This window comes from Sarcophilus harrisii, chromosome 1 (assembly GCF_902635505.1).
Source record: "Sarcophilus harrisii chromosome 1, mSarHar1.11, whole genome shotgun sequence".
NCBI lineage: Eukaryota > Metazoa > Chordata > Mammalia > Dasyuromorphia > Dasyuridae > Sarcophilus > Sarcophilus harrisii.
The window spans coordinates 712650042-712676407 of record NC_045426.1 but is presented as its reverse complement, the minus strand read 5'-3'; the positions used below and the strand labels follow the sequence as shown (position 1 = coordinate 712676407).

Below are 26366 nucleotides of genomic sequence, written 5' to 3'. Positions count from 1 at the left end.
GCCCTCTCCAGACTCAGAGAGGCCCCGGGGGACGCGTCCTTACACAGAGAATGAGACAGCGATGACACAGTCTGTTCCAGGGGTTCACAGTTTCTAGATCCCGCCCGCCATCTGATGACAAAAAGCCAGGCCACAAAACCTTTGAGATCATTTTTATTGAGGGTAGCAGAATGGAATTGCAGAACCTTAGAAAGTCTACACCACGACGAGGTGGCGGGGGGGAGGGGGGGGAGAGTATGCTGTATTGGGGAAGGGAAGGGATGCTGAGAATTCAGCACATTGTCAGGGAACAGTTAAGGAGCAGGAGTGAAGTCCTGAGTGATCCAAGGACAGCCAGCACCTCCTCATCACCATCATACACAACGATTTGGTTCTCACTATGGCAGCTTCTCCCCCCACCCCCCACCCCCTTTCACAACTCCCCTCGTTAGCTCTTTACAGAAAAGCCACAGTTTTGGAGGCAAACAACAAAACCCACTGTTCTACATCTGTTGCCCACCCGGCGGCCGGAACAGCATCGAGTGAGCTCCCGTCCGCACGCTTCCCAAGTGCCCGGCCACAGAGGTTCCCTCTCAACGGCATTAACCTGAGAGGCTGACAATCAGAAAAGTCTAAATACTATGAGAGAAGCAAGTGGTATGGAAAGAGGAAAGGACCAGTTTCAGAGAAAGGCCACCATTTCCCGTTCAGAGGCAGTAACAGGGCAAACAGTGGCTTGGTCTAGGCAGGAGTCTGATGCAGGAGTTCAACACGCTTTTGTTTGACAGAATTTGGCATTTTATTACAAATCCAAAGGAGGGGAACAAAAGTCCATCCCAGATCTCAGCCAATGAGGAGACAGTGGCGGTTGTGCTGATGACGTGCGCTCCTCCGCCCTCGGAAGACGTGGGCAGCTCCCACATGTGGGCGTGCACCCCATTTCCTGGAGAGGGCTGAAGAAGCTGGGGATATTTACAGGGCAGCGACGTGGTCACTGACAAATGAACATTTCATAAACCTCTCACTTTTGCACAGACACAAAGCAGAGAATCCTACATATCTCAATGCCCCGGGGGGGGGGAGCGGGAATGGCAAGTTTTGGAATCGTCCCTTCCTCCGTGGCCTAGTCCTCCTCTGCAACTAGATGAGGCTAAAGCTCTGAGAGCATCTGGGACAAGGTTTTAAAAACTAGGAAACAGGCGATCTTTCATCACCACAATCAATGACCACGGCAAATATCTGGGTAACAACAAATGGATATTTTCTAGGCTCTCATTTATTTATTTATTTATTTGTTGGGGATGGGGAGAGGTGGGGAGGGGTAGAATTTTTAAGAGACAGCAACATTTTAATCCTTTTAATTCCATATGATTGCAAATCTATAATCATTTTTTATTTCTACCAAAAAAAAAGGCAGTCAAAATGCTTATAATATTAAAAACCAAACCAAACCTAAACAGCCATCATCAAAGGGCGGCAAAAGATCTTCCAAAATGAAACAGGCTTGTCTGGAAGGGGGGGCAATGCCTTGTTTCAGAGCGGTCAATGGAAAGAGAAGTCATCGCTCTCCGAGAGGCCCTGCTAAAAGATTCTAAAAAAGGGGGTTAGGGGGAAGGGAGGAGGGGAATGACCTTGACCCAGAACAGCGACACCTCTAGGGGTTACCCAAGCAGAATGCCCAACTCGAATTTTGTTCTCCAGGAGAATTGAAAAATTCAATATTAGGGGGAGGGGGACTCTGCCAAAAATCTCCAATTCATTCTGATGCAAAGTTTTCTACTGGATGGAAAACAATGTCAGCAGAATCGGCTGGCCAGTGTCCCGGGGACATCTGCAGGTAGCATTCAGGAGGCATCTGGGGGAAGGGGGGGGCGCCCTCAGTCTGGGAGCCCACTTCTTCTTAGCCCAGAGCTGGGGGCCCAGGTCCCAAGCGGCCAGCTGCGCGCTAACCGCTCTCCCCCGCGTGGGGCGGCCTGGAGCCAGGCTGTAATTCAATCACACACACAAGCAGACAGTCGGGGCTTTGCCCATTTAATCGACATCATTTTGATAACATCAGCCAGATTTACACGCCAGCCGGGCTCCTCATCACAGGCTTCGCCCTTGGGTTTGGCCTCTTGGGTTTCTTAGATGTTACAAACTCACAACCCGTATCACAAAGCAGATACCACGGGGAGGGAAGGGGAGAGGAGGGCGCTGCTGGATTGTAGGCCATTTTTTGGAGGGGTGGGGGAGGGAAGAAGGTAGGGAAGGGGGGGGGGGGGTTCCAAGGCATTGTTCTGGGGATAGGGAGTGTGATTAAAATGAACGCAATAAAATAAGAGCTACAAAGGGGAAGGGAGGGATCGGGAGTGTGCACCACTCACTAACTCTGTTTTAAACCTGAAGAGAAACCAAAGATTTGGGATAGATTTGGGCAAGAAAAGAACACACCATCCTTGAAGGTAGATTGAAGCAGTGATTTTTAAAACAAAGAAATCAGAACTAGAACATCTTAAATTTTTAATCCTTTCTTTACAGGTTTACCTAGACCACTTTTGATTAAGAAAACTGTAGAAAGTTAGTAACTGCCACAAGTTAGCGCCAGGAGGTGGCCCCTGTCAATTTCCCAAAGAGTCCTGGTGGCGGGGTGTTGGAAATGCACTGCTCCGGATCTCCGCTCGCCCTGCTTGGAGTCAATCACGGAAGATTTAGTCCACGGGTCGCTTTTCCCCATATTTCTTTGTAAACTCTTCAGCGTTCTTACAGAATTTTTTACGGTCCTTAGAGTACTCTTCAGCTAGGTCAGCCCGGAGGGGGTGCTCAGGCTGGGGGTCGTTCACCAGTGCTATGAGGGACTGGATGACTGCCAAGAAAAGGACAAGGGCGGTCAGTGCTGAGAACACGCGCCTTTGCATCGCTAGCCTGGCAGAGCCACTCCCCAGAGAGCTCCGCGCGCTCGGCCCCCAAAAACGCCACTGACTACAATAGGGACGACGACACTCCCGCCCCGTGCCAGCAGTCGGGGACCGAGGACCCGGGCGAGTGGCCGGCCGAGGTCTCCAGAGGCTCCCAGAGCCCCCGACTGTTAGTGTGAGAGGGGACCTCGGGATTCAGCCCGGACAGCAGAGCTGGAAAGGGCCTGGGCGGTCACGGATTCCCAACCAACCCCCTCATTTTACAGACTCAGAAACTGAGGCCAGAGAGGAATGCAGCCAGCAGGTCAGGACTTGAACCCAAGAGGTGGTCCAGCACTGTTCTGAACCACACACTCTAAAGGGCTGTGATGCCGGAGTCCCACAACCTCACGGACACAAAAAACGGTCACAGTCGCCGGCGCCAGAGGGGCCAGAATGTGCCCGCTGCCCCTCCGAGGACCGCACGTTTCACTCTGCTCAGGGGATGACAGGGCCCAGCTCCGGCAGAGCCCAAGCCCTGGGAGGCCAAAGCAGGAAGGAGCAGGGAGAACAACGGCTTCCACAATCAGGTGATTCCTGCTCTGGAACTCTGGGCCTCGAGGAAACGTCACATATCCCAGTCATCATGGTCAGAATAGGACACAGGACCCGGGGGGCAAGGACTGAGGCCTGAGAGGTCAGAGAGAGTTTCCCTTGGACCCCGAGGGAAGAGAAGCACTGAAGAGGGAGAGCCCACCCCCGCCACAGGCTGGCAGAAAGGTTGGGTAGAGCCAGGCCTCGGCACGAGTGGGAGCCTGGAAGGGCATGGAAAGAGATTGGAAGGTGGCACAAGGACCTGGCAGCTGGCATGAGGGTGCCCTCCATGGGGCGCATTGAACGTAATACATCAGAAGGACACGGCTACAGATCTCCAGTGGACAGCTGGATGGTTTTTCCTAAGAAACATGGCAGGGAAGGTCTGGCACAGTGGGCTCAAGGAAAGACTTGGTCAGGAAGGCCTGAGAGCTTCTCCTGCCATAGTCCCACAAACCTTGACTCTGTAAGCGGGGCACAAGGGAGGGAGGCAGGAAGGAAGGGGGCCTTCCATCCCCATGGAGGGGCCAACCCAGGCCTTAAGGGCCAGAAGTGAGAGCATGGGAAGGAACAGGTCAGCAAGAGCCTGGCTAGAAGCAAGAGGAAGGGGGCACACGGAGAGGATGGTGACCCGCTGTGAGGGGGAAGGAGCAGAGGACTCTAGAGCCCCCTGCTGGCTGTGGTCTCTCTTGCTTTCACTTGGAGTTTTGGCCCATTCCCTACAGTAAGTTAATGGGGGGTTTGGGGGGATGTGGATTTCTTTCCAGACTCTTTATGTGAGAGTCTGCACGATGCAAATTTATGGAGAGTAAGAACTATCCGGAGATAGCGGGGTCCTGCCCCGGAGGCCAGAGGAAGTGGGCTCCAGCAGGGGGTAACTGGGGGAGGGAAGGGAGGAGAGAAAACGCAAATTAAAGGACAGCAGGAGAATCCGGGTGACCAGAGAGGGCCCCAGTTAGCGGTGGACCATGGAGTACCATGAAGTACAGTGGCTTCCTCTGAGAGAGATCCGAAGCTGGGGGGAAGGGCCCGTACTCACATGGCAGCCACAGCTGGAAACAAAGGAATAGGTGAAGGGAAAAGGGGGGCACGTCACGAGACAAGATCAGATCCAGGAACAAGAAGCAAGGGAAGCCACTGGAGGAGGAAAGAGCCGGGAGAGGGAGTGCAGGCCAGAGCTGGAGCCCAGGCTATAGGAAAGAGCAAGGCCTCCAGAAGCAGGAGTCACTGACGCTGACTGGTTAGCTGTGCAACCACTGGGGTCCCATTCGAGCCCTCTGGACCTCAGTTTTCTCATCCGTAAAATGGGACAAACACAATGCACAGAATCTCAGAATTTGCAGAACCCTGGGAAGCCCCACTGGAAGGAGCCTCCTCTTCTGCCACACCTGGCCTTGAGCTGGACTTGTGCAGCTGCCCTTCTGGACCGCAAAGGAGGAGCTGACATTCATCCCTGCAGCATGCGGTCAGCCAATCTGCCCCAGTCGGGCGGGACGTGGTGGAACATGCGCTCTGCTGCCCCGGTCCCGTTGCTAGGTTCTCTCACAAGCATTTTTCAGATGTGAACCCCGCCATTGCTGCTCAATGTGGTCTAGTTCTAGGACCGAGCTTCTGGGCGCTCTGGGACGACTTTGGAAATCTCCCCGCCTGCTCTCTCTGCAGGCCTGAAATCTGCTCCAAGGGAGCAGGCTGGGGGTGGAGGCCCAGCCCTGGCCCCCGTCTTTGGCCACCAACAGTTCCCAAGTGCTTCGCTATCTCTCAGGCCCGAGCGGCCAACAGATGGGGAAGCTGCCAGCAATGGGAAGGGGGATTCAGCGAGCAAAGGGTGCAGGGCCACAGAAGAGCTGGGCGTCAGGTCCCCCACTTCCTAGGCAGATGGCCAAGGCCAAACGACCTCTCGAGGCCCTGCTCTCCTCCTCACTGTGTACCCACAGAGGTGCTGTGGAGTGGACAGCAGAGATGGGCACGAAGGGAACCGGAGACATTAAAGAAAGGGTTTCTGTCCCAGTCACTTGTGCCCAATCCCTGAGTCAACCTCAGACACTCTCCTGTGAGATTCACTGGTCCAGCCTTCAGGGTTCGGGGTGCCCTGCCATGGTCCGGAGGCACAGTGGAGGCCTAAGGGGACTTTACTTCAGGTGTGCCCAAATTCAAGAGGCTGGGCACTGGCGGCCAGCTGCTGCTAGCGGAAGCCTTGACCAAAGGGCCAGGGATTGTTTTCTCCCCAATTCACAGCCATTTAAAAAGATGGACGCCGTCTATGTCATAACAAAGGGAATAGACAGAGATATCTCTGATGCTTGGAGCAGAGCCGCTTTAGAGGAAAAAAGGGGCAGCTCCAGGGAAAGGGGGCAACAGTGGCAGAAAGACCTGCTCGGACAAGGAAGAAGAATGGAGGTGTCTCCTCTTGCCACCTCGGAAGCCTTCTCTGCCCCAGAGGGTTCCTTCCTCTCTGGGATCAGACAATTCCTATTCACCAAGGAGCTTCCTCTTGGGAATGGCCAAGAGGGGAACGTCGCTCTCTCCAAAGCCGGCCCTCATTCATCATCCCCACCCAGAGGGGGACCTCTGGGGTTTAGAAGGCTCTGCCAGGACACAGCCCGTTTGGGGGAGCCATCTTCTCAGAGAGCGAAGAACCTCAGAATATTCCAGAGCGTCACAACGGCCTCTCCCTCCAGAACACAAAGGTCCCAGAGGGCTTTCTTCTGCCGACTCCTTTGACACATGTGGTCAGCATCAAGGTCCAGCAGGACAAAGAACCGGAAATGTGCTTGGCCACTGGGCACCTGGGGAAGCCGGGGAGCAAGCAAGAAGTCCCCTGGGGAGAGGAAGAAGGACAGGCACTGCTCTGATGTGACAAGGGTGCTCTGTGAGGTGCACTCTCACTGCTCCCTCAGACTCATCGCCAGCCCCCCTCCTGCCTCCTTCCATCCAGCCTCCACAATCTGCTCAAATACTCTTCCAATAACCCTGGCACTCGGGTCCCTCCTGTCGTCACAAACCCGGGCTAGATCCTGCTCTCGACACCGCCCCACTCCAGCTAGCAGGCTCACTCCCCCGATCACTGAGAACATGGCTCCGGATGCCTCCCAGTGGGCCCCAGTCGCAGCCAGGAGCGCTCTTGGCCCATCTCTCCTGGAGGAGCCATCCACAAGAGGTACCTCTGCTGCCTCTCCTCTCACCCCCTGCCCTGCCACTGCTCCACCACTGCCCTCGCCTGTGCTCAGGGACCACCTATCCCCCAAATCCAATGGCCCTTTCTCCTCTCGGCACCACAGTCCATCGCTGTCCCTCTGAGATCTCTCTCCTGGTCCTTCTCCCACCTGTCTGACCTTGGCTCCTCCTCCGGGTCACGGGCCATCCTGGGCCTTCTGCTCTTCATCTGTTCTACTTCCCCGATGATCTCATTGGCTGCCATGTTCCGAATGATCATTTCTATGCAGATGACCCTCAAACCCCCACGTCTAGCCCTAACCACTCTGCTGGCCTTCTCTCTTTCATTTCCACGTCAGTGTCCGGTAGACATTTTAAATCAAAATACCCCAAAGTTCGTGATTCCCCACATCATTTCCATCTTCTGATGTCCTCTTAACTGCCTCCTCCTCCTCCCTGACAGCTCATGTCCCACCCCATTTCTGGCCATCCTCAAGTCAGCCATCACAGCGATCAGTCTGTTATCTGGTGTCCCAACTTAGCCCTCTTCTACCTCTCCTGGAGCTTGCCACCTTAATGCCTTCTAGGTCCCCTCCAACCCAGGAGCACCTAACACTCCGCTCCTGAGCTTTCTTCCCCACGTATCCTTCGGTTCTCTTGTGTGTACCCCGCTTCTGACTGCGAGCTCCTGGAGAAGAGGGCCAGGTTTTGGCCTCTTTCCATCCTAAGGACTTAGCCATCCCTGGAACAGAAGAGGTGCTTCCTAAGAGCTACCTGACTGACTACTGAGTGAGGAGAAGATCAAGATCCTGCCTTGGCTGGCTCCCTCATGCCTTCAGGCCTCCAGCCTGGGCACTGAACCTGCCGAAAAGCCACGGTTTTCCCCAGGGCCCACTCAGGAGCAGCAGTTACTGTCTGTCTGTCCTTGTCTCTCAGATGACCAGCAGTTCCTTAGGGGAAGGGCTGGCACCCCTTTATGTCTGTTTCCTGGCCACTAAGCACTACGTCTTGCACAAAGGGTGAAGAGCATCGATGTTCCTCTCAGAACGGAGGGAAAAAATGGGCAAAGTTGGCTTGGAGAGTCTGAGGAGCTCGGGGGAATCAGGGGACAGGCCGTGACTCAGCAGCAAAGTCCCTGAGGTCTGGGGCCCCAGTGATCACGACAACAAAGACTGTGATTTCTAATGCTGTGGTCGGGGTGGTTGTGTCTGGCTCTCCGTGAGCCCACCTGGGGACTGCCCCAAGACCCTGGAAGGATCGGCCATCTGACAGATGAGGAAACTGAGGCAAACAGGGTGAAGTGACTGGCGCTAAGAAGTATCTGAGGTGATTTTTGAGGCCAGGAAGATGTAACCTTTCTGATTTCAGGTCCGGCACTCTATCCACTGAGTCACCTAGCTGCCTTCAATTCATAAGTATATTGGGCCAAAGATGGAACTGGAAGCCTGATGAAGTAGCGAGTGCCCTGCCCATGAAAATGCTCAAGCCCAAGCCACATGGTCCATGTGTCAGGGATACCATGAAGCAGGGCAAAGGTCTAATGAGGAGCTCTTAACGTCCTTTGTGTCGTGGTCTCACTGCAAGTCTGGGAAAGCCTTAGGGGCCCCTTCTCAAAAAGCTTTAAAGCATGGAAGAAAGTTCACAGAATTACACGGAATTACAAAGAAAATGCGAGATAGAGTTAGTGATATGGTCCCTAGGTCCCTTCTTCCAGCTCAGGAGTCAAAGATTCGGACATATGAAGAGCAGAGGGAATGGCCGAGGGGCAGGATGGGAAGCAGGGACGACCTGCGTGGTTTCCTTTAAGCTGTTAGCAGTCAGTCACCAGAGACGAGCCCAGAACCCTCCCGGCCGGGCGGACGTGCACGGAGTCTGGGCATGTGCTAAGGCTGAGCATGCCTAGCCAGACATCCCGCAGAAGGTTGGGCTTGTGGTTTCCCTAGTGCCAGCTGAGGAAGGCCTGATGCCAAGGCCAGCAGCACCGGAGAGCCGGTCAGTCTGTGCCCACGGGTCTCCACTCTGAACCGGGGCCAGATTTCTTTCCAGTCGCAGAGTGGGAGGCCCTCCTGGAGCTTGTGGCCCTGGCAAAGGCTTGGAGATGGACCCGCCTCATCCTCAGCTGGGACACAGGGATCACCCTCTGGCACGGCCCCTCTCCACAGGGGCTTGTGAGGGGAGGAGCCCAAGAATCACAGGCTGTTGAGGTCCTGTCAACACTGAAGGTCAGCAGGCTAACCAAGAGCAAAGCCAGGCCCTGCCTGTGGCCCCCCCAGCATTTAATCAGGTTTTCCTACAGGCAACAAGGTGGAAGACATGCTTCTAACAAAGAGGCATGTGGCTTCTCAGTGGGGGAAGGGAGGAGGAGAGAATCTGGAAAGTTTTAAAAACAAATGTAAAAAATGTTATATGTGTAACTGGGGAAAATAAAACAAGGAAAGGGGATGAAGGATTTCAGGCTATGCAGGCCTTGGCTCAGCAAGGGAAACAAGCAGGAGACAGTCTGCAGGCCCTCGACTTCCCATGCCCAGGGCACCACGCCAGGCTGGAGGGGAGGAGCTCGGTCTCCAGGCCCTCATCTCCCAGGGGGCTCCCAACACACCCAGTTTTACTTCAAACAACGTGAGCCCCAAAGAAGAGTCTACGGGAATGTCACAGCTCAAATTCCGAGGGTGGACTAAGGAAGGTCAGCGATTCCGAAACGCCCACCGGGAGGTCCCGGGTCACTCGGTGTTGCGGCGGGAGGCCCTGGGGAACTCGGAGTCCTCCCGTCCAACTCGCTCACTGGGCGAGCGAAGGAAACGAAAGCTCACAGCGAGGGAGGGCTAGTGACATCACCAGCAGAACTGGCATGATAGGTCAGCTGACCCCGGCACAAGCTTCGCTCCATCCATGGAGCAGACTGCTCACCGAGCTCCGGGGCCACTGCTTGGCCCAGCGCCAGTTCAGGGACAAAGAGGCCAGCCTTGGAGGCCAAAATAGGAAACGGCCTCTTTGTCATCATCCACAGCAGGCTCTGGGGAAGCATCTGCATGTGCCAGTCACCCTGAGAGGCAAAAAATGGCCCCTGCCTTGGAGGAGCTCCCGGGCCAGCGGGGGAGACAAGAAGCTCAGGACAGGAGAGAGGGGGCTAGCTCCTGAGGGAAGGCCTTGGGAGGGAAGCCCACAGCCCTTCTGTACTTGACTGGGTGGCTGGAAGGCCCGGCTTCATCTGCCTTTCCCATGGGAGTCAAGATGCCAGGGAGAGGGAAGACTAGGGAGAAATGGCACGAGTGCCTGGGGCCTTCAGGCAGACACTCTGCCCATTACTTCCCAGGGCACCACCAGAGTCAGGCCTCTCCCCCCTTCAATATTCTTGGTCTATACCAGATGTAAATAAAGTGAGTGCAAAATCCCCACTGTGGTCTGGCCAGATTAAAGCATAATTAGGAAATGTTTACCAGACAGGGCTAAGCCCCTATGTGACAGTGGGGCCCTCCTTCTACTCCATGCGACAGCGGGGCCTAGGCCACTCGGCGCCCGCGTTCCGGCCGGCACGCTGGAGGGAGGGGCCCACGGAGGAACTGAGCTGCTCTTACCTTGGTCAGTTTTGGTTGCTGGCTTCCAGTTTTCAGCACTAATGACCGGCAGACAGACCTGCCCTTTTTCATCGATGTTCGGGTGGTAAATCTTTGTTTTAAAAGTGATCTTAGGTGGTTTGAATGGATACTCTGCTGGGAAGTTGATTTCGATTCTGAAGGCTCCCTTGTCATACGGAGGGTTGTCCTGTGAAGAGAGACAGAGAGAATGAAGGAGTGGCCGGCCACCAGACTCCACCGCGATCTGCCCAATGGAGCTAACACATGGGTGACAGGGGGACTTGAACTTGCCAGTGAGGAAGGCTTGAATGAAGGTGCTTTGAAAGCCAAACATTAAATGATTCAAAGGCAGCTACTTCACAGAAACCCACACTCACCGCCAGATCTCCGCCATCACGAGGCTCAAAGCGAAGTGGTGGGAGCCACGGAAACAAGATCTCTGATTTTCCAAGGGTTTTCAAAACCAAGAGAGCAAGTGTTTGAGGGCAGGGGCTTCTGAGCAGTGCCAGCTCTCTCCAGATGTGCCGGCCCTCCCTGGTCAGAAGCTCACTGCCAAACGCTTGCAGACCACCCGCTTGCAGCACTAGCCAGACTGTGGAGCTCCCGGTGCACAGACCTCTGGGGTTTGCTGAGAGTTTTGGGACGACCACCCGAGGAGGCAGGGCCCCCCCAGGCCCGCGTCTGTTGCCAGCTCCCTGGTCCCAGCCCTAGGCCCCCACAACTATGTCCTATTTCATGAATGGAGATGATTATGACCTTGAGCGGTCAAAACCAAGACAAGGAAAGTGGGTGCCAAAAGCCGGAATGACCTGGTCTGTCACACAGCTAGTGAGCGCTGCAGCCAGCACCCGAGGCCCAGCTTTTCTTCAAGCACCCCATCTTGCTGCCCATATGCTCTGGCTTCCTAGTAAAGACTGGCTCTAATAACACCACAGACACAACAGGACCCCAGGGTATATGGGTAGCCCGTGCTGGGGCTGTTAGCTTTCCCCTTCCAACATGGCAACTCCCCTGAGAACCATTTTTTCCCTTCTTCGGGCCCCTGGGATAGGATGCCAATTGCTTCCTTTAAGGCATCTACCATCATGTTCTTCCCATCTGGGGGAGTCTCCTCTCAGGAAGCACAGCTCAGAAGAACCCTGAACCCCAAGTTGGACCATCCTGCAGTATCTGAAGGGCTGGCTCTGGGTTTGTTGTTGTACCCGGCCCCATGGGCTAGAACCAGGAACAATGGGGAGAAAATTCCCAAGAGGCAAATTTAGGCTTGAAGTCGGGCAACACCTAACAATTAGCATCAGCCCAGAGTGAAGCGGACTGTCCCAAGGAGATGCTAGCGCTTAAAGCCCTCATGATCACCATCTTGTTAATAACCACAATGATAATCATAATTACAAGAGTTTATTTAGTGCTTTATGGTTTACAGCTTTACAGATGAGGCAACTCGAGGTACAGAGTTAATGAAGTGCCTCCCCCAGTGTCACCTAATAGGTGTCTGAGGCCGGATTACGCTGGGTCTTTCTGTCTCCAGGTCCAGTGTTCGATCCACCGAACTTGGGAAGAAGACTGGATGACAAGGATGTTGTCAAGGGGACGGGCTTGCGGCTTCTGAGGACCTTTCCATCTCGAGATTCAGTAGGCCTGAGCATTTCCATACTGAGTGAAGATGTGGGGGGGGGCAAGTCCTGTTCCCTCTCAGGCTGCCTGACTCCTGTCTGTGAAAAGCCACCCTAAGGTCTCATCCAGCCCTCACTCCCACACTCCCCTGAGAAAAAGCCAGAGACCTACAGCAGGTCTCCTCAGTTTTTCTGTGCTATCAGCGAAGGAGAAAACCATTAAAGATAGCAAGTGGAGAAGACAAAATCTTAGGAATTGTTAAAAGCTTCCAGAGTTCTTCAAGCATTCGAGAATAAAGCACAGTGTCGACAGAACAGTGTATTTCTGCGATGAACACATGGAGGCACCTCAGTTTGCATCTTGGATCCCGTTTCCAAAATCCAAACTCACGATTCAAGGCCCAGATCTCTCTCCTGCTTTGGGACTTAAGCGTGCACCAGCGGCCAGGGCCTGTCACCTGCCGAAAACCTAGAGGTGCTCTCTCACATCAAGGCGACAAGTCCACTAGCGCAGGCCTGACCGGCCCAGGCTCTCACCCAAGAGAGCCCAGAGCACAGAAATGGCCTGTGGGCCCAAGTCACCTGATGTAGCCTTAGGCTCTGCCATAAAAGACCACTGAACTAGATGAACAAGCTCTGGCTGACCATGTCACTGCTCTTCTCATAATCTTTGTGCAGATCTCTATTTTCCTGCTAAATGAAATGCCAATTCTTGGTGACGGCAACGAAGGCCCTCCACAGTCCGGCACCATCCAACTTTGCTGGCTTTATGGTGATGTTACTTTCATGTAGGGAAGGAAGGAAAGGGCACAAGCATTTAGTAAGTGCCCACTAGGTTCCAGGCACTGGTATGTAAACTGATCCCCATTTCATAATTGAGGAAACTAAGGCAGGATTTGCCAAAGCCAGAGCCAGTCTGGAGGTCACACTGGAACCCAGGGCTTCTCGCACCCAAGGCCGGCAGCACCCTAGCTAGCTGCCTCTAAGGCAAACCAGACCATCTGGTTCTCCTGGCCCAGACGTCATGCAATAGCCCCCCTCCAAGCCTTTGTTCACCATTTCCCATGCCCATGGCACATTGATGGGAGTGCTGCTCTTCCATTAAGGCCTAAATCAAATGTTTGTACATGGTCCCATTTCCAGATTCCCCTCCACCTCCAAAGTTAGTCATAACCTTTCTCCCTCTGACTTAGAATATACTGGAATAGCCCCAGCAGAGTTCCGAGAGCTGAATGAGAAATGGGAGGAGCAAGGCCACGTGTGGTCTCAGCAACTAAAAAAAAGAGATGATCTGAGCTCAGCCAGGAGGGGAAAGCAGGCTAAATTGGGTGGGAGGGGGAATCCCTATAAACTGACCAACCTCACTTGATCTGAAAAAGATAAAGGGGAGATGAGACACACACTCACCCACACCCACAAACACCCCTATTTGGTGCAGAACAATGTCAACGACGGAGGACAATGCCAGGGAACAGTCACAAGTAAACCACACTTTCTGCCCTGAAAGGTGGATTAAGAGGAAAAAAAGGGAAAACGACTCTTAAGAGAGGAATGGCTGAAGTAACTGGAGGATACAATGGTAGATGGGGAATATAATGGGTATGGCACCTGGCCACCAAAATGATGGGGGGAAAAAAAAGGTAGCAGGGAATCCTGGGCAGTATTGACCAAGATAAGAAGAAAGGACTAGGAGGGAGCAATTCATACAAACACAAGGAAAATTGAAGCCCAAAGCCTGCAACTCCCCTTCCGAAATAGGGGGAAGGAATCCCGGATAGACAAAGAGGCACATACGTTTGGACATGGCCACCTCCTAAACTCTACTTGCTTCCTCCAGTTTTTCCCTTTTTTCAGGTTTTTAATTAGGGATGGGGGAGGGAGATGTTATCCAGATGACCATGCCAAAGGAGAGAGTCTGTAAGTTAGAGACATAGCCAGAAAAACAGAAGTCACCAAAATGTTTCTCTTTTCTCTTGAAAAACAAACAGAGGAAGTTCAGAAGGAGCACAAACAAACAGGACAGTTTTGAAAACAACATGAGATCCAAATGCATTTTTTTAAAAAAGCAAATTACAGGGGCAGCTAGGTGGCGCAGTGGGCAGAGCACCAACCCTGAAGTCAGGAGGACCTGAGTTCAAATCGGATCTTAGACACTTAACACTTTCTTACTGTATGACCTTGGGGCAAGTCACTTAACTCTAACTGCCTCAGCAAAAAAAAAGAAAAAAAAAAGTCACTCATAAGACACAATAATCAATGATAATAGTAATTTACTGTTTGATGAATCCATAGACTCTAGCTTCTGGGAGAAGAACTCACCATTTGATAAAATTGCGAGGAACGCTGGAAAAAAGAATGGCAGGTGGAGGCCAACATCTCGTACCCTATACCAAGATAAACATCAATATGGGTTCACAAATTAGACATAAAAGGTGACACTATAAGCTAATTGGGAGAGCAAAAGACAGTTTATCTGTCAGATCTTTGGAGAAGGAAGGAATTTATGGCCAAAGAGAGAACATTATGAAATACACAATGGATAATTTTAATTATGTTAAATTAAAAAGGTTTTGCACAAACAAAATCACCAGCCAAGATTAGAAGGGGAAGCAGAAAGTTGAGAAACAATTTTTATAGCCACTGTTTCTGATAAAGGCTCATTTCCAAAATGTAGAGAGAACTAAGCCAAATTGATAAGAATAAAAGTCATTCCCCAACTGGCAAATGGTCAAAGGATACAAACAGACAATTTTCAGATGAAGAAACTAAAGCCATTTGTGGTCATATGGAAAAGAAACTCTAAATGACTACTGATGAGAGAAACGCAAATTAAGACAACTCTGAGATAGCCCTCACACTTATCAGACTGGCTAAAATGACAGAAAAAGAGAATGATGAATGTCGGAGGGGATGCGGGAAAACTGAACACTGATACACTGCTGGAGTTGTGAAACAATCCGACTATTCTGGAGAGCAATTTGGAGCTGTTGGAAATTACATGGATCTGGAAAAATAAAATATGATTGAGAAAAGAAGAGGAAATACGCTCAATGAACTCGTCACTGTCTTTAATTCTAATCTATGATACTAATTTCCAATAAGAAACATAACCAAGAACAATAAAGCAGGGCTCCAGCTTGCTAGTATCATGACACTGTAAAACATGTAACAATAACTGAGGCCCCTTTCTCCAAAGAGCTTCCGTGTGGGTTACACTTGGTGGATTTGTTACATTAGAAATCAAAATGTCTTAGCATTAGCGTGGAAATAGTCCTGACTCCTGAAACAAGTCTAAGGGAACACCCTTTGCAAGTGGCTCCTGCCTGTAAATGCACATCATGTACTAGGGGAGGGCTGAGACAGACGGAGGAAGGGGACCAGGATGTCCGGAGGCTCACTACATGTAACACGGAGGACTGGTTCTGCACAGCACCAGTGCGAGTCCTTAAGGTCACATGACAGACATGGAGCAAAGGGCATCTTCAAGAAGGAAGGGGCATTTAAGGAGTGGAAGAATTCAGGGGACAGAGAAGCCGCGGGCTCACTCCCCATGCAGCAGCCCGACCAAAGGAACAATGGCTAACGCCCCCCTCTCGGAGGGGGACTGCGAGGACTGAGGGGATCCCCCCAAAAGGGAAGCCAAGACAGAAGCATCCCAGTACTGTGTGCTTGTCCAGCAGAATAGGGGAGAGCTACGAGAGCCAGCCAGCTCGCCCCTGGGGGATCAGGGTGATCTCTAAGGCCAGCACAGTGTTAAGTGCCAGGAAACCACCAGCAGGGAGCAGCCTCTCCTGGTGGCTCTGCAAGCCCTTTGGTCCCGGGCAGTCTCTCGGACAGCTGCTGCCTCTCCCTTGGCCCTGTGCTTCCTCCCTCAGTGTGAAATGAGAGGAGTGACCATCTGAGGATTCTAACTGTGGGCCCAGCTCCGGGCCAGGGGAAATGCTCAGTGAATCCCTTTTCACTCCTTCCCTGCAATGCCCCCACATGCTCCCTACTCCCCCTGGGAAGACACAGGAGAAGTCCTCTTGTCCACAGGCAGCACCTCATCTGCCCAAGCCCTCTCTAATGCTGCCTCCCAACCTGGCCGCTACCATGGGAGCTTTGGCAGGGAGGAACTGCCCCAGGGCCTGGCCAGCAGCATCACAGGCAGAGGGGTCCACCTCCCTCCAATCAGCATCCTCAAACTCATTTCCCTGCTTTTTGTACCAATGACCTTTGCATTCTCCCAAGACTTGGCTGGGCAGCACCTGGAAGAGCTTCAGCGGGCCCAGGAACAGCCTTCCATGCCCCTGGGTAATGTGCTTCCTGGAGGATCACCTCCTCCCCAGAGCCCCACTAAAGGAGGGGGCCCCGGCCAGCCAAAGCTTCACTTGGCCCAGCTGGGCCCTGCCGCACCTACTCCCTTCCTCTCTCAGGCCCCTACTCTTCAGCTTCCTTTTGTGTCATCCTTTTTGGCCCTGTGTGGTCTGACATCATCGTCAACATCTTAGAAGGCGGCGGAGATGGTGGTTTGCCATGGAGGCGAAAGAAAAGGGGAGGACCTGGGAACCAGGCCGGAGAAGTCAGGGGTCCGAGGACTTGGGAAGCAGGCTGGAGAAGTCAGGGGAGGACATGAGCATTTGTGCTGAGCTCTCCCAAGCCTGCCCTCCAAACAACTTTAAATTGTCTCCAGGTGAATCCTGAGAAAGGTTTGAACCCCACCACCAAGTGACAGCACTTCTTTGTCCAGTTCTGGTCAGCTTGCAGGAGGCTCAGAAGGGCCAGTCTGGTGACAGGAGCAGCAATGGAAGTGCAAATGGCCCTGGGTCAGCAAGGGCTTAGGTAGCAAGTTGGCACTTGGGGCAGAACCAAGGCCAGAACCAGGGCCATTACTGTTACTCAGGGTGGAGGGAGCAGTTCCAGTTTGTGGCCACAAGGGGGCAGAGGCCCTCCCTGGGTAAGAACCAGAGCCCAGAGCAGGAAGACAGCACCCAAACCTACAGGCCCCTGTCCAGCCTTCCGGATATAAGAGAAAAGTCTAAAGACAAGAAATGAGCTGAAAAAATGAACAACAACAAAAATAAGGAAGCTAAAAAAAAAATTTTTTTTTTTTAAAAGCTAAGATGATAACAGGAAAACATCTAAAAGTAAAACCTCAAAGAAAAGAGTAAAAATCAATCATTTACAGTCAAGCAATTAAAGGAAAGTGCCGGTCCTGGCCCGCAGCCCCTTCATCACTGCTCTTGAACTTTTTGCTACGTTCTTGGTCTGTTAAATTCTTTTCCGATTCAAATGACACATCTTTTTTCTTTTTTTCAAGCAACAGCCTTTTATTTTCAAAATGCACACGAAGACAGTTCTCAACGTTTACTTTTGCAAAACCTTGTGGCCCAAATATTTCTCCCTTTCTCATCCCCCCCAACAAGAATATATGTTAAACACGCACAATTCTTCTATACATTTTCCACAATTATGCTGCACAAGAAAAATCAGATCAAAAAGGAAAAAAAAACGAGGAAGAAAAAAAAAAAAACGAAGTAAGGAACAATGTGAAAACGCTATGTTGTGAACCACCCTTAGCTCTCACAGTCCTCTCTCTGGATGGAGATGGCACTCTCCATCACAAGACCATTGGAACTGGCCTCAACCATCTGATTGTTGAAAAGAACCACATCCATCAGAATTGATTATCACAAAATCTGCTGTTGCCGTGTACCATGATCTCCTGGTCCTGCTCATTTCATTTAGTATCATTTCCTGTCACTCCAGGCCTTTCTAAAATCATCCTGCTGATCATTTCTTACAGAAAAGTAATATTCCATAACATTCATATACCACGATTTACCCAACCATTTTCCAATTGATGGGTATCCACTTGGTTTCCAGGTTCTTGCCACCACAAAAAAAAGGCTGCCACAAACATTTTTGCACATGTGGGTCCTTTCCCTCCTTTATGATCTCATGGGATACAGGCCCAGTAGAAACACTGCTGGATTAAAGGATATGCACAATTTGATAGCCCTTTGGGTACAGTTCGATTCCTCTCAGAATGGATCCGTTCACAATTTCACCAACAATGTATCAGTGTCCCAGTTTTCCCACACCCCCTCCAACATTAACCATTATCTTTTCCCATCATCTTAGCCAATCTGAGAGGTATGTAGTGATATTTCAAAATTGTCTTAATTTGCATTTCTCTAATCAGCAGTGTTTTAGAGCATTTTTTCATGACTAGAAATGAGTGTAATTTCTTTGTCTGAAAATTGTCTCATATTCTTTGACCACTTATCAACTGGAGAATGGCTTGTATTATAAATTTCAGTCAATTCTCTATATATTTTAGAATCTTTATATTTTATATATGTATTTTATAAGCCTTTATCAGAACCCTTGGATGTAAACATTTTCCCCCAGTTTTCTGCTTTCCTTTTTATTGATTACATTGATTTTGTTTGTGTGAAACTTTTTAAATTTAATATAAATATTAATATTTATTAATTAATAAATTAATTGATTAATATTAATGTTTATTTAATATTATTATTAATATTAAATATTTAAATTTTAATATAAATATTTTGCATTTCATAATGTTCTCTAGTTCTTCTTTGGCCATAAATTCCTCCTTCCTTCTCCACAAATCTAAGAGGCAGACTATCTCTTGTTCTCCTAATTTGCTTATAGCATTATTCTTTCTGTCTAAATCATGAACTCATTCTGACTTTATCTCGGGATGGGGTACTGGGTGTTGGGCAGTACCTAATTTCTGCCATACTATTTTCCAATTTTCTCAGCAATTTTTGTCAAGCAGTGAATTTTTATCCCAGAAGCTGGAGTCTCCGGGTTTATCAAGATACTAGATAATTGCAGTCATTGACTATTGTGTCTTGTGAACCAACCCTATTCCATTGAGCAACTATGCCATTTCTTAGCCAGTTCCAAATGGTTTTGATGACCGCTAAATGTCACATCTTTCATGAAATTTTTCCATATTGGTGCTAATGAACTTCCCATTTAGACTTCACTGCATCCTTTGTTTTGCTCTTTTTAGGCAAGTACTCTAGTTAGCTAGCCGAGTTTTGGTATATCGTAGAACCAAAGAGCAAAGGAGAAATTTAAAGAATTTATCAACCATGTCCTGGAAGAGATCCCCAAGTGAAAACTCCCAGGAACACTAGATCCAGAGCTCTTGAATCAAGAAGAAAATACTCAAAGCAGCCACAAAGAAATAATCCAACTACTACGGACCCACAGTCAGGATAGCCCAATATTTAGCAGCTTCCATGGTTAATGGATCAGAGAGTTCAGATATTCTGGAAGGCAAAGGAGATGATAGGTTACAACTAAGAATAATCTATCCAGTACAACTGAGCTTAAATCCTCGGGGGAAATATGGACATTTAATGAAACCGAAGACCAGATCAGCACATGGACATTTAATGAAACAGAAGACTTTCAAGCATTCCTGATGAAGAGTCCAGAGGTGAACAGAAAATCTGACCGGCAAACACAAGACGTGAGAACCATAAAAAGGGAAACATGAAAGGGAAATCATAAAGAACTTAATGTAACCTATTTACATTCCAAAGTAGGAAAGGTGATACATGTAACTCCGAAGTATTTCTTTAGGGCAGCTAGGAGTCTGCATAGATAGGGAACATGGGTAAGAACTTGTCGGTTTAGATCATCTGAAAAAAGAAAAGAAAAAGAAAATGTAAAGGTAAGAAAGAAGCATTTACTGGGAGTAAAGGAAAAGGAGAGGAATAACAGGGAAAGTTACATCACAAAAAAGAAGAGTTCAAGGAAGGATTTTTACAATGGAGGCAAAAACTGGAGGAGCACACAAGATGGGAACCTCACTATCATCTGGACTAGCTCAAAGAAGGAACAATAAATACACCCTTCCCCCAGATGGGTGTAGAAATTCATCTTACCCAACAAGGGAAGTAGGAGGGGAAGGGACAAATTAAAGAAAAAGGGGTAGTAAGAGATAGATTAAAGGAGGAAGTGATCAAAAGCTGACTCAACACTTAACCTCTCCCGGGGCTGGGTATACTCATTTGAAATGGCGATTAATACCTACACTAATTCGAGAATTCCTGTAAAGACAGTGCCGGTAAACTGTAAACTGCTTTAGAAAGTAAGGAATCACGCCTTTTGCATCAGAGAGATGACAAAGTGACCGTTAACATGTCATGTGAAAGAGAAGGAATCTCAGAAGATCATGGGCAGGCAGGATATTAAAATTGAAGGGAAATTGAAAGGTAAATGAAAGTTCATAAAACCAACTACAAAGTAGAAAATGGGTTAGTGTGCACATGGTTACCGTTTATTTGAACTGGAGAGCTATAGCTCCACTAAGTAGCTACACTCCACTAAGCCAAAGGAAACCGCGAAGGTGATTGGGAGCTCCATTTGCAGCTGCATCTGGACGGGTGGTGATCAAACCTAAGCAATGGCAGTGTCCGGATGGGATTTTACGGTTTGGGGGAAAAAAAGCTTTAGAAAATGTGCTGTCTCACTGGTCCTCACTACAATCCAGTATAATCGATGTGATTAATCTCTTCATTTTATTAAAGGGAAGACTGAGAGGGCTACATTTCTAGTAAGTGCCTGGAAGGCAAAGTGTGGGCATGGGTATCACAGATCTGTGTTGCCTAGGAATCTCATGGAGCTACAAAGGACCGTCATGTCGCCTTGGAGGCCCCACAGTCCAACTGTTCCATTTTAGAGATAAGAAAACAGAAGTACTGGGAAGGTTACATGACTGCTGACTAGTCACACAGGCAGGGAGTGGGAGAGCTAGGATTTGAATCCAGGTCTTTAATCTTAAGCCCCGTGATCTTCTCACTATACCGCATAAGGCAAAGGTTAAGAGTGGAGAAGGGAGAGACCTAAGAGCGGGGCTGGCACTAGGGTGGTAGCCAAGGGGAGGGACAGGAGGCAAACAGGGCCAGTGATGGGAAGAGGAGTGAGGGGTTGACTCAACAGATGACACTACGGCGGCAAACTTGGATGACAGAACAATGGCGGCAAAGCTGACAAAAACAGGCAAGTTCCAAAGAGAGCGGACTTGGGATGAGAAACATCCCTACAAATATGTACGATACAGACCTTGCCACCCTCTCCAGCAGGTTGCCCTGCATCCCTTTCTCCCCCTTTCCAGCCAAATCCCAGAGGAAACCATCTGTCCTGGCTGCCTCTGGCCCTTGTCCCTTCACTGAGCAGAGCCTGTGCACTGGGGCTCCCCGCTCCATCACCCAACCGGAACTGCTCTTTCCAAAGTCCCCCAAAGATCTAACATCCAACCTGACAGCTGCTCTTCAGCCTCATTCTGGGAGAAGTTAATGACTGCCCTTTTCCTCCTGGATTTTCTCCCAGCTGAAATCCCCCGCCCATCCCATTGCCACTACTGGCTGTTCTCTCACATTCCTCCTGCCATTTGTGGACATTTCTCAGTGCTCCTGAACCATCCCTCATCATTCTCCCTTTGTAACCCGATGAGCGCATCTGATCTATATACCCTGACCTCAGTCTCTCCAATGAGCCTCAGGGTCACCTCATTAACTACACACTGGACGGAGCTGTCAGCTGCTCTAGTCACACTGGAGAGCTGCAGGGAGCTAGTTCTCCAAAGCTATTACCTGTGCTCACCCTTTGATGCAGTGATACCACCTAAAGTAGGCCCAGAGAAAGGGAAAAGATGCGCATACACCCAAACCCCAAAGGCAGCTCTGTGGCAAGTCTGAGGAACTGGAAACTTGAGGAGATGCCCATGGCCGGAGAAGGTTTCGCCAAGTGAGGGTACATCAACGTGATGGAACTCCACTGAGTTGTAAAAAATGATGGAGATGATGAGGAGAGTTTCAAAAAAAAATACCTAGAACTGTATAGCAATGACTGCGGAATGAACTCGGGGAACAGCGCCCACAGTAACAACCGTGATGGAAAGACGAGCCATTCTGGAAGACTTCGAACTCTACTCAATGGCCAATCTTCCATGCAGAGGACTCATGACCTACCAAGAGAGTTAATGGAGGTCAAACCCACACCTGCCTCCAGTTGCCAGGAGCATCCGACATCACTGTGATGTCATTCAGTCTTTTCAGTCACGTCTGCCTCTGCATGACCTCTTTGGGGGTTTTCTCAGCAGGGATACCAGAGCATTCCCTTTTCTAGCTCATTTTACAGATGAGGAAACTGAGGCAAGTAGGTGAGGTGGCTTGCCCAAGGGCATACTCTTAGTAATTGTCTGGAGTCAAATTTGACCTCAGATCTTCCTGACTCTAAGTTTGATGCTCTTAATTTTAACTATTTTGGGAGCAGCTAGAGAGCACTTCAGTGAATAGAGCACTGGCCCTGAAGTCAGGAGGACTCATGTACAAATCCAGTCTTAGACATTTAACATTTCCTAGCTGTATGAACCTGGGTAAGTCACTTAACCCCAACTACCACACACACATACACACACACACACAAAATTGATATAAAAAATTAATTTTAACTACTTTTTAAATCATTGCTGTTATTGGACATGGCCAACCAGGAATTTATTTGATCGACTCTACATGCCTGAAATAAGGGTTTGGTATTGCTTTTCCCCCATGTTTTCCTGATTGGAGGGAGAACAAAGAGAAGGCAGATCTTCATTTGGGGGGAAAAATTTATTAAAAAATTAACAGAGACCTGAGATAAGTGCACGAACTGATCCAGAGCAGAACTTGGAGAACAATTTACAGAATAACATTGTAAAGGCATAAAAACTTTGAAAAACTTCAGAATCGATCAATGGCCACAATCCCAGATTTAAAAGAGCCTTCAGAGAGGCAGTGAATTCAAGCTGCAGTACAAGGCATACATTTTTTGGACAGAGCAAATACATGAACTTGGATGTCATCCTCGTGCAGGGGCCATGTCATTACAATTTTGGTATATGTGCTGCCAAAGTGAGCACCAATATGATCATTCTTTTAACTTAATTATACATATTTATTGCAAGGGCTTATTATTTTTTTCTTTTTTCATTTGGAGGGTCAGGTTAGAAGAGAAAATAAATGCTTGTCAATTGAATATAAAATAACATTTTTTAAAAATTGCCTTCCCTACCAAAAAACATTTTTTAAATTGCTTTCTCTTTTCTGGGCCCAACGATCTCTGAAGTCTGTTTCTGCAAGCATTCAATTCCAAGAAACACATGGCAAACACTTATTCCATCATTCAATGCCCAGCTGGCCGACTTTGATTCTCAAAGGGAATGAGATGTTTAGTAAGAAGCAGAATAACAGACAAAAATAGGAAAATGGAACAAGACTACTCTAGAGAAAGGGTGGTTAGAGTGGAAAAAGAAGAGAGAGTATGTTATCCAGCCACTGTCCAGGAAAGCTTCAAAGAAGAGGTGCCTTTTGATCTGGGCCTCAAAGTCAGCAGGAATGGAAATAAATCAAAGTGAGAGAGAAGGGTCACTGCAGGCCGACCAAAAAGAGTACATGTGAGTCAAGTTGAGATCGCGAGGGTGGGGTGTTCCTGGGGTGCAGTAAAGTCACACAGGCTGGCCAGCCTTGGCTCACTCCCCACAAGCCACTGCTCTTCTCCCCGTCAGACCGACACTAATGATTGAGGAATGCACAGGGCCGCCGTTTCAAGCGGACCTCGCTGGCGGAGCCCAATTTGGGCCAGGAGGCAAGATTCCCTGGAATTCCTCTAACATGCCAATGAATCCTTTTCTTCCAAAGGGAACGACCTCATCCTCTCACCGGACTGTAAAGAGCACTTGTGTCTTTGCTGTTACAAGGGAGGAGCACGGGGTTCTAGGCCCACTTCAGCCACTGGATAACTTTAAGCAAACTGTTTCCTCTCCACCCTCAGAGAGGGGATGTACTTGTGAAATCAAAGATGGCTTTCTGGCTCTGACCTGAGACATTATCAAGTCAAACAAGCCTGGTCAACCAAAGCAGCAGAATTGTCAGGGGAGTGGTACAAGGGGCAAAGAGCGTGGAAGAAGGCGCTCAAAGGCAGACTCAGGGCAAAGTGCTGCTGGGCTGGGGTGGCAGACTACGTGCAGAGACGCAGGGTGGAAACAACTCTCTGATACCAGGACAGGGAGAGATTCAGGTTTTCTTCCAAGGTCAGGGGATTCCAGAAAGTAAAGGGGAACGGGAATGAAGGGGTAGAGAGACATCACCAACAGACCAGTTTTAATGGAGCCAAAGGCCACAAGTTTCAGAGAAGGCTAGGTTGGGAGTCCTGTGAAAGAGAGTTCTCTGACAGTTTGGCCAAAAGCCAAAGGAGCTGCTGTGGGGCTCTGAGTGCGCCATTCTAGCCGGGATGAAGAAGACACTATCCCTTCCCCCAGAGCTGGCTGCTCTTGTCTCCTCTGTTCAGCCCGTGCTGTCCCTGGTGCAGAGCTCAGAGCAAGTTCTCCAGAGCAGTTTAAGGAGAGCCCTCCTACTTCAGTAGAAGCTGCTCTTCCAGGAAGGAATTTATGACCAAAGAAGAACTAGAGATCATTATTGATCACAAAATAGAAAATTTTGATTATATCAAATTGAAAAGTTTTTGTACAAACAAAACGAATGCAGACAATAGATTAGAAGGGAAGCAACAAACTAGGAAAACATTTTTACAGTCAAAGGTTCTGATAAAGGCCTCATTTCCAAAATATATAGAGAATTGACTCTAATTTATAAGAAATCAAGCCATTCTCCAATTGATAAATGGTCAAAGGATATGAACAGATAATTCTCAGACAAAGAAACTGAAACTATTTCTAGCCATATGAAAAGATGCTCCGAGTCATTATTAATCAGAGAAATGCAAATTAAGACAACTCTGAGATACCACTACACACCTGTCAGATTGGCTAGAATGGCAGGAAAAGATAACGAGGAATGTTGGAGGGGATATGGGAAAACAGGGACACTGATACATTGTTGGTGGAATTGTGAATACATCCAGCCATTCTGGAGAGCAATCTGGAACTATGCTCAAAAAGTTATCGAACTGTGCATCCCCTTTGATCCAGCAGTGTTTCTACTGGGCTTATATCCCAAAGAAATATTAAAGAAGGGAAAGGGACCTGTATGTGCCAAAATGTTTGTGGCAGCCCTGTTTGTAGTGGCCAGAAACTGGAAAATGAATGGATGCCCATCAACTGGAGAATGGCTGAGTAAACTGTGGTATATGAATATTATGGAATATTATTGTTCTGTAAGAAATGGCCAACAGGATGAATACAGAGAGTCCTGGAGAGACTTACATGAACTGATGCTGAGTGAAATGAGCAGGACCAGGAGATCATTATATACTTCAACAACAATACTAAATGAGGATCAATTCTGATGGACATGGCCCTCTCCAGCAATGAGATGAACCAAATCAGCTTCAATAGAGCAGTAATGAACTGAACCAGCTACACCCAGCGAAAGAACTCTGGGAGATGACTAGGAACCACTACATAGAATTCCCAATCCCTCTATTATTGTCCGCCTGCATTTTCGATTTCCTTCACAGGCTAATTGTACACTATTTCAAAGTCCGACTCTTTTTATACAGCAAAATAACTGTTAGGACGTGTATACTTATATTGTATTTAAATTATACTTTAACATATTTAACAATGTATTGGTCATCCTGCCATCTTGGGGAGGGGGTGGAGGAAAGGAGGGGAAAAAATTGGAACAAAAGGTTTGGCAATTGTCAATGCTGAAAAATTACCCATGCATATAACTTGTAAATAAAAGGCTATGATTAAAAAAAAGAAGAAGAAGCTGCTTTTCCAGCTTTGAGCCAATAACTGGAGAAGGCATGAGCAGAAGATGGGGTTTATACAGAAATTTATCAGATAATTTTGTTTACATCACAGTAAAAAATTTTTTGCACAAACAAAACCAATGCAGCCAAGACTAGAAGGGAAGCAGGAAGCTGGTAAACAACTTTTATAACCAATGTTTCTGATAAAGGCCTCATTTTTAAAATACATAGAGAATGCAGTCAAATTTACAAGGATACAAGTCATTCCCCAAAAGACAAATGGTCAAAGGATATAAACAATTTTCAGATGAAATAAAAGCCATCTATGTAACATGGAAAAATACTCTAAATCACTATTGATTAGAAAAATACAAATTAAAACAATTCTGAGATACCACCTCATGCTTATCGGAAAAGAAAAAATCATGATAAATGTTGGAGGAAATGAAGGAAATTTGGAAACCAATGCATTGTTGATGGAGTCGTGAGCCATTCTGGTGAGCAATTTGGAACCATGCCCAAAGAGCTATCAAACTGTGCACACTATATGATCCAGCAGTGTGTCTTCTGGGTCTATATCCCAACAAGAGCAGAAAAAAGGGAAAAGGAGCCACATGTGCAAAAATGTTTGTGGCAACCCTTTTTGCAATGGCAAGGAACTAAAAACTGAGTGGATGCCCACCAGCTGGAGGATGACTGAATAAGCTATGGTATATGAATGTTATGGACTATTATTGTTCTATAAGAAAGGATCAGCAGAATGATTTTAGAGAGCCCTGGAGAGACTTACATGAACTGATGATGAGTGAAATGAGAAGAACTAAGAGATTTTGTACATACCAACAACA

General features: G+C 48.6%; 1 protein-coding gene across 2 annotated transcripts in view; it reads right to left on the bottom strand.

Annotated features, from left to right (window-relative positions):
* Positions 1-1321: 1321 nt before the first annotated feature.
* The window catches only part of UBE2L3 (ubiquitin conjugating enzyme E2 L3), a 58224-nt gene continuing 33179 nt past the window's right edge, over positions 1322-26366 (bottom strand). For both annotated transcript variants that reach the window (XM_031949045.1, XM_031949044.1), the window contains exons 3-4: positions 10178-10364; positions 1322-2824 (exon numbers count right to left, since the gene is read on the bottom strand). In XM_031949045.1, the coding sequence (XP_031804905.1) occupies positions 2670-2824; positions 10178-10364 (342 nt within the window). In that variant the 3' untranslated portion in view covers positions 1322-2669. The remainder of the gene's footprint in view (positions 2825-10177; positions 10365-26366) is intronic.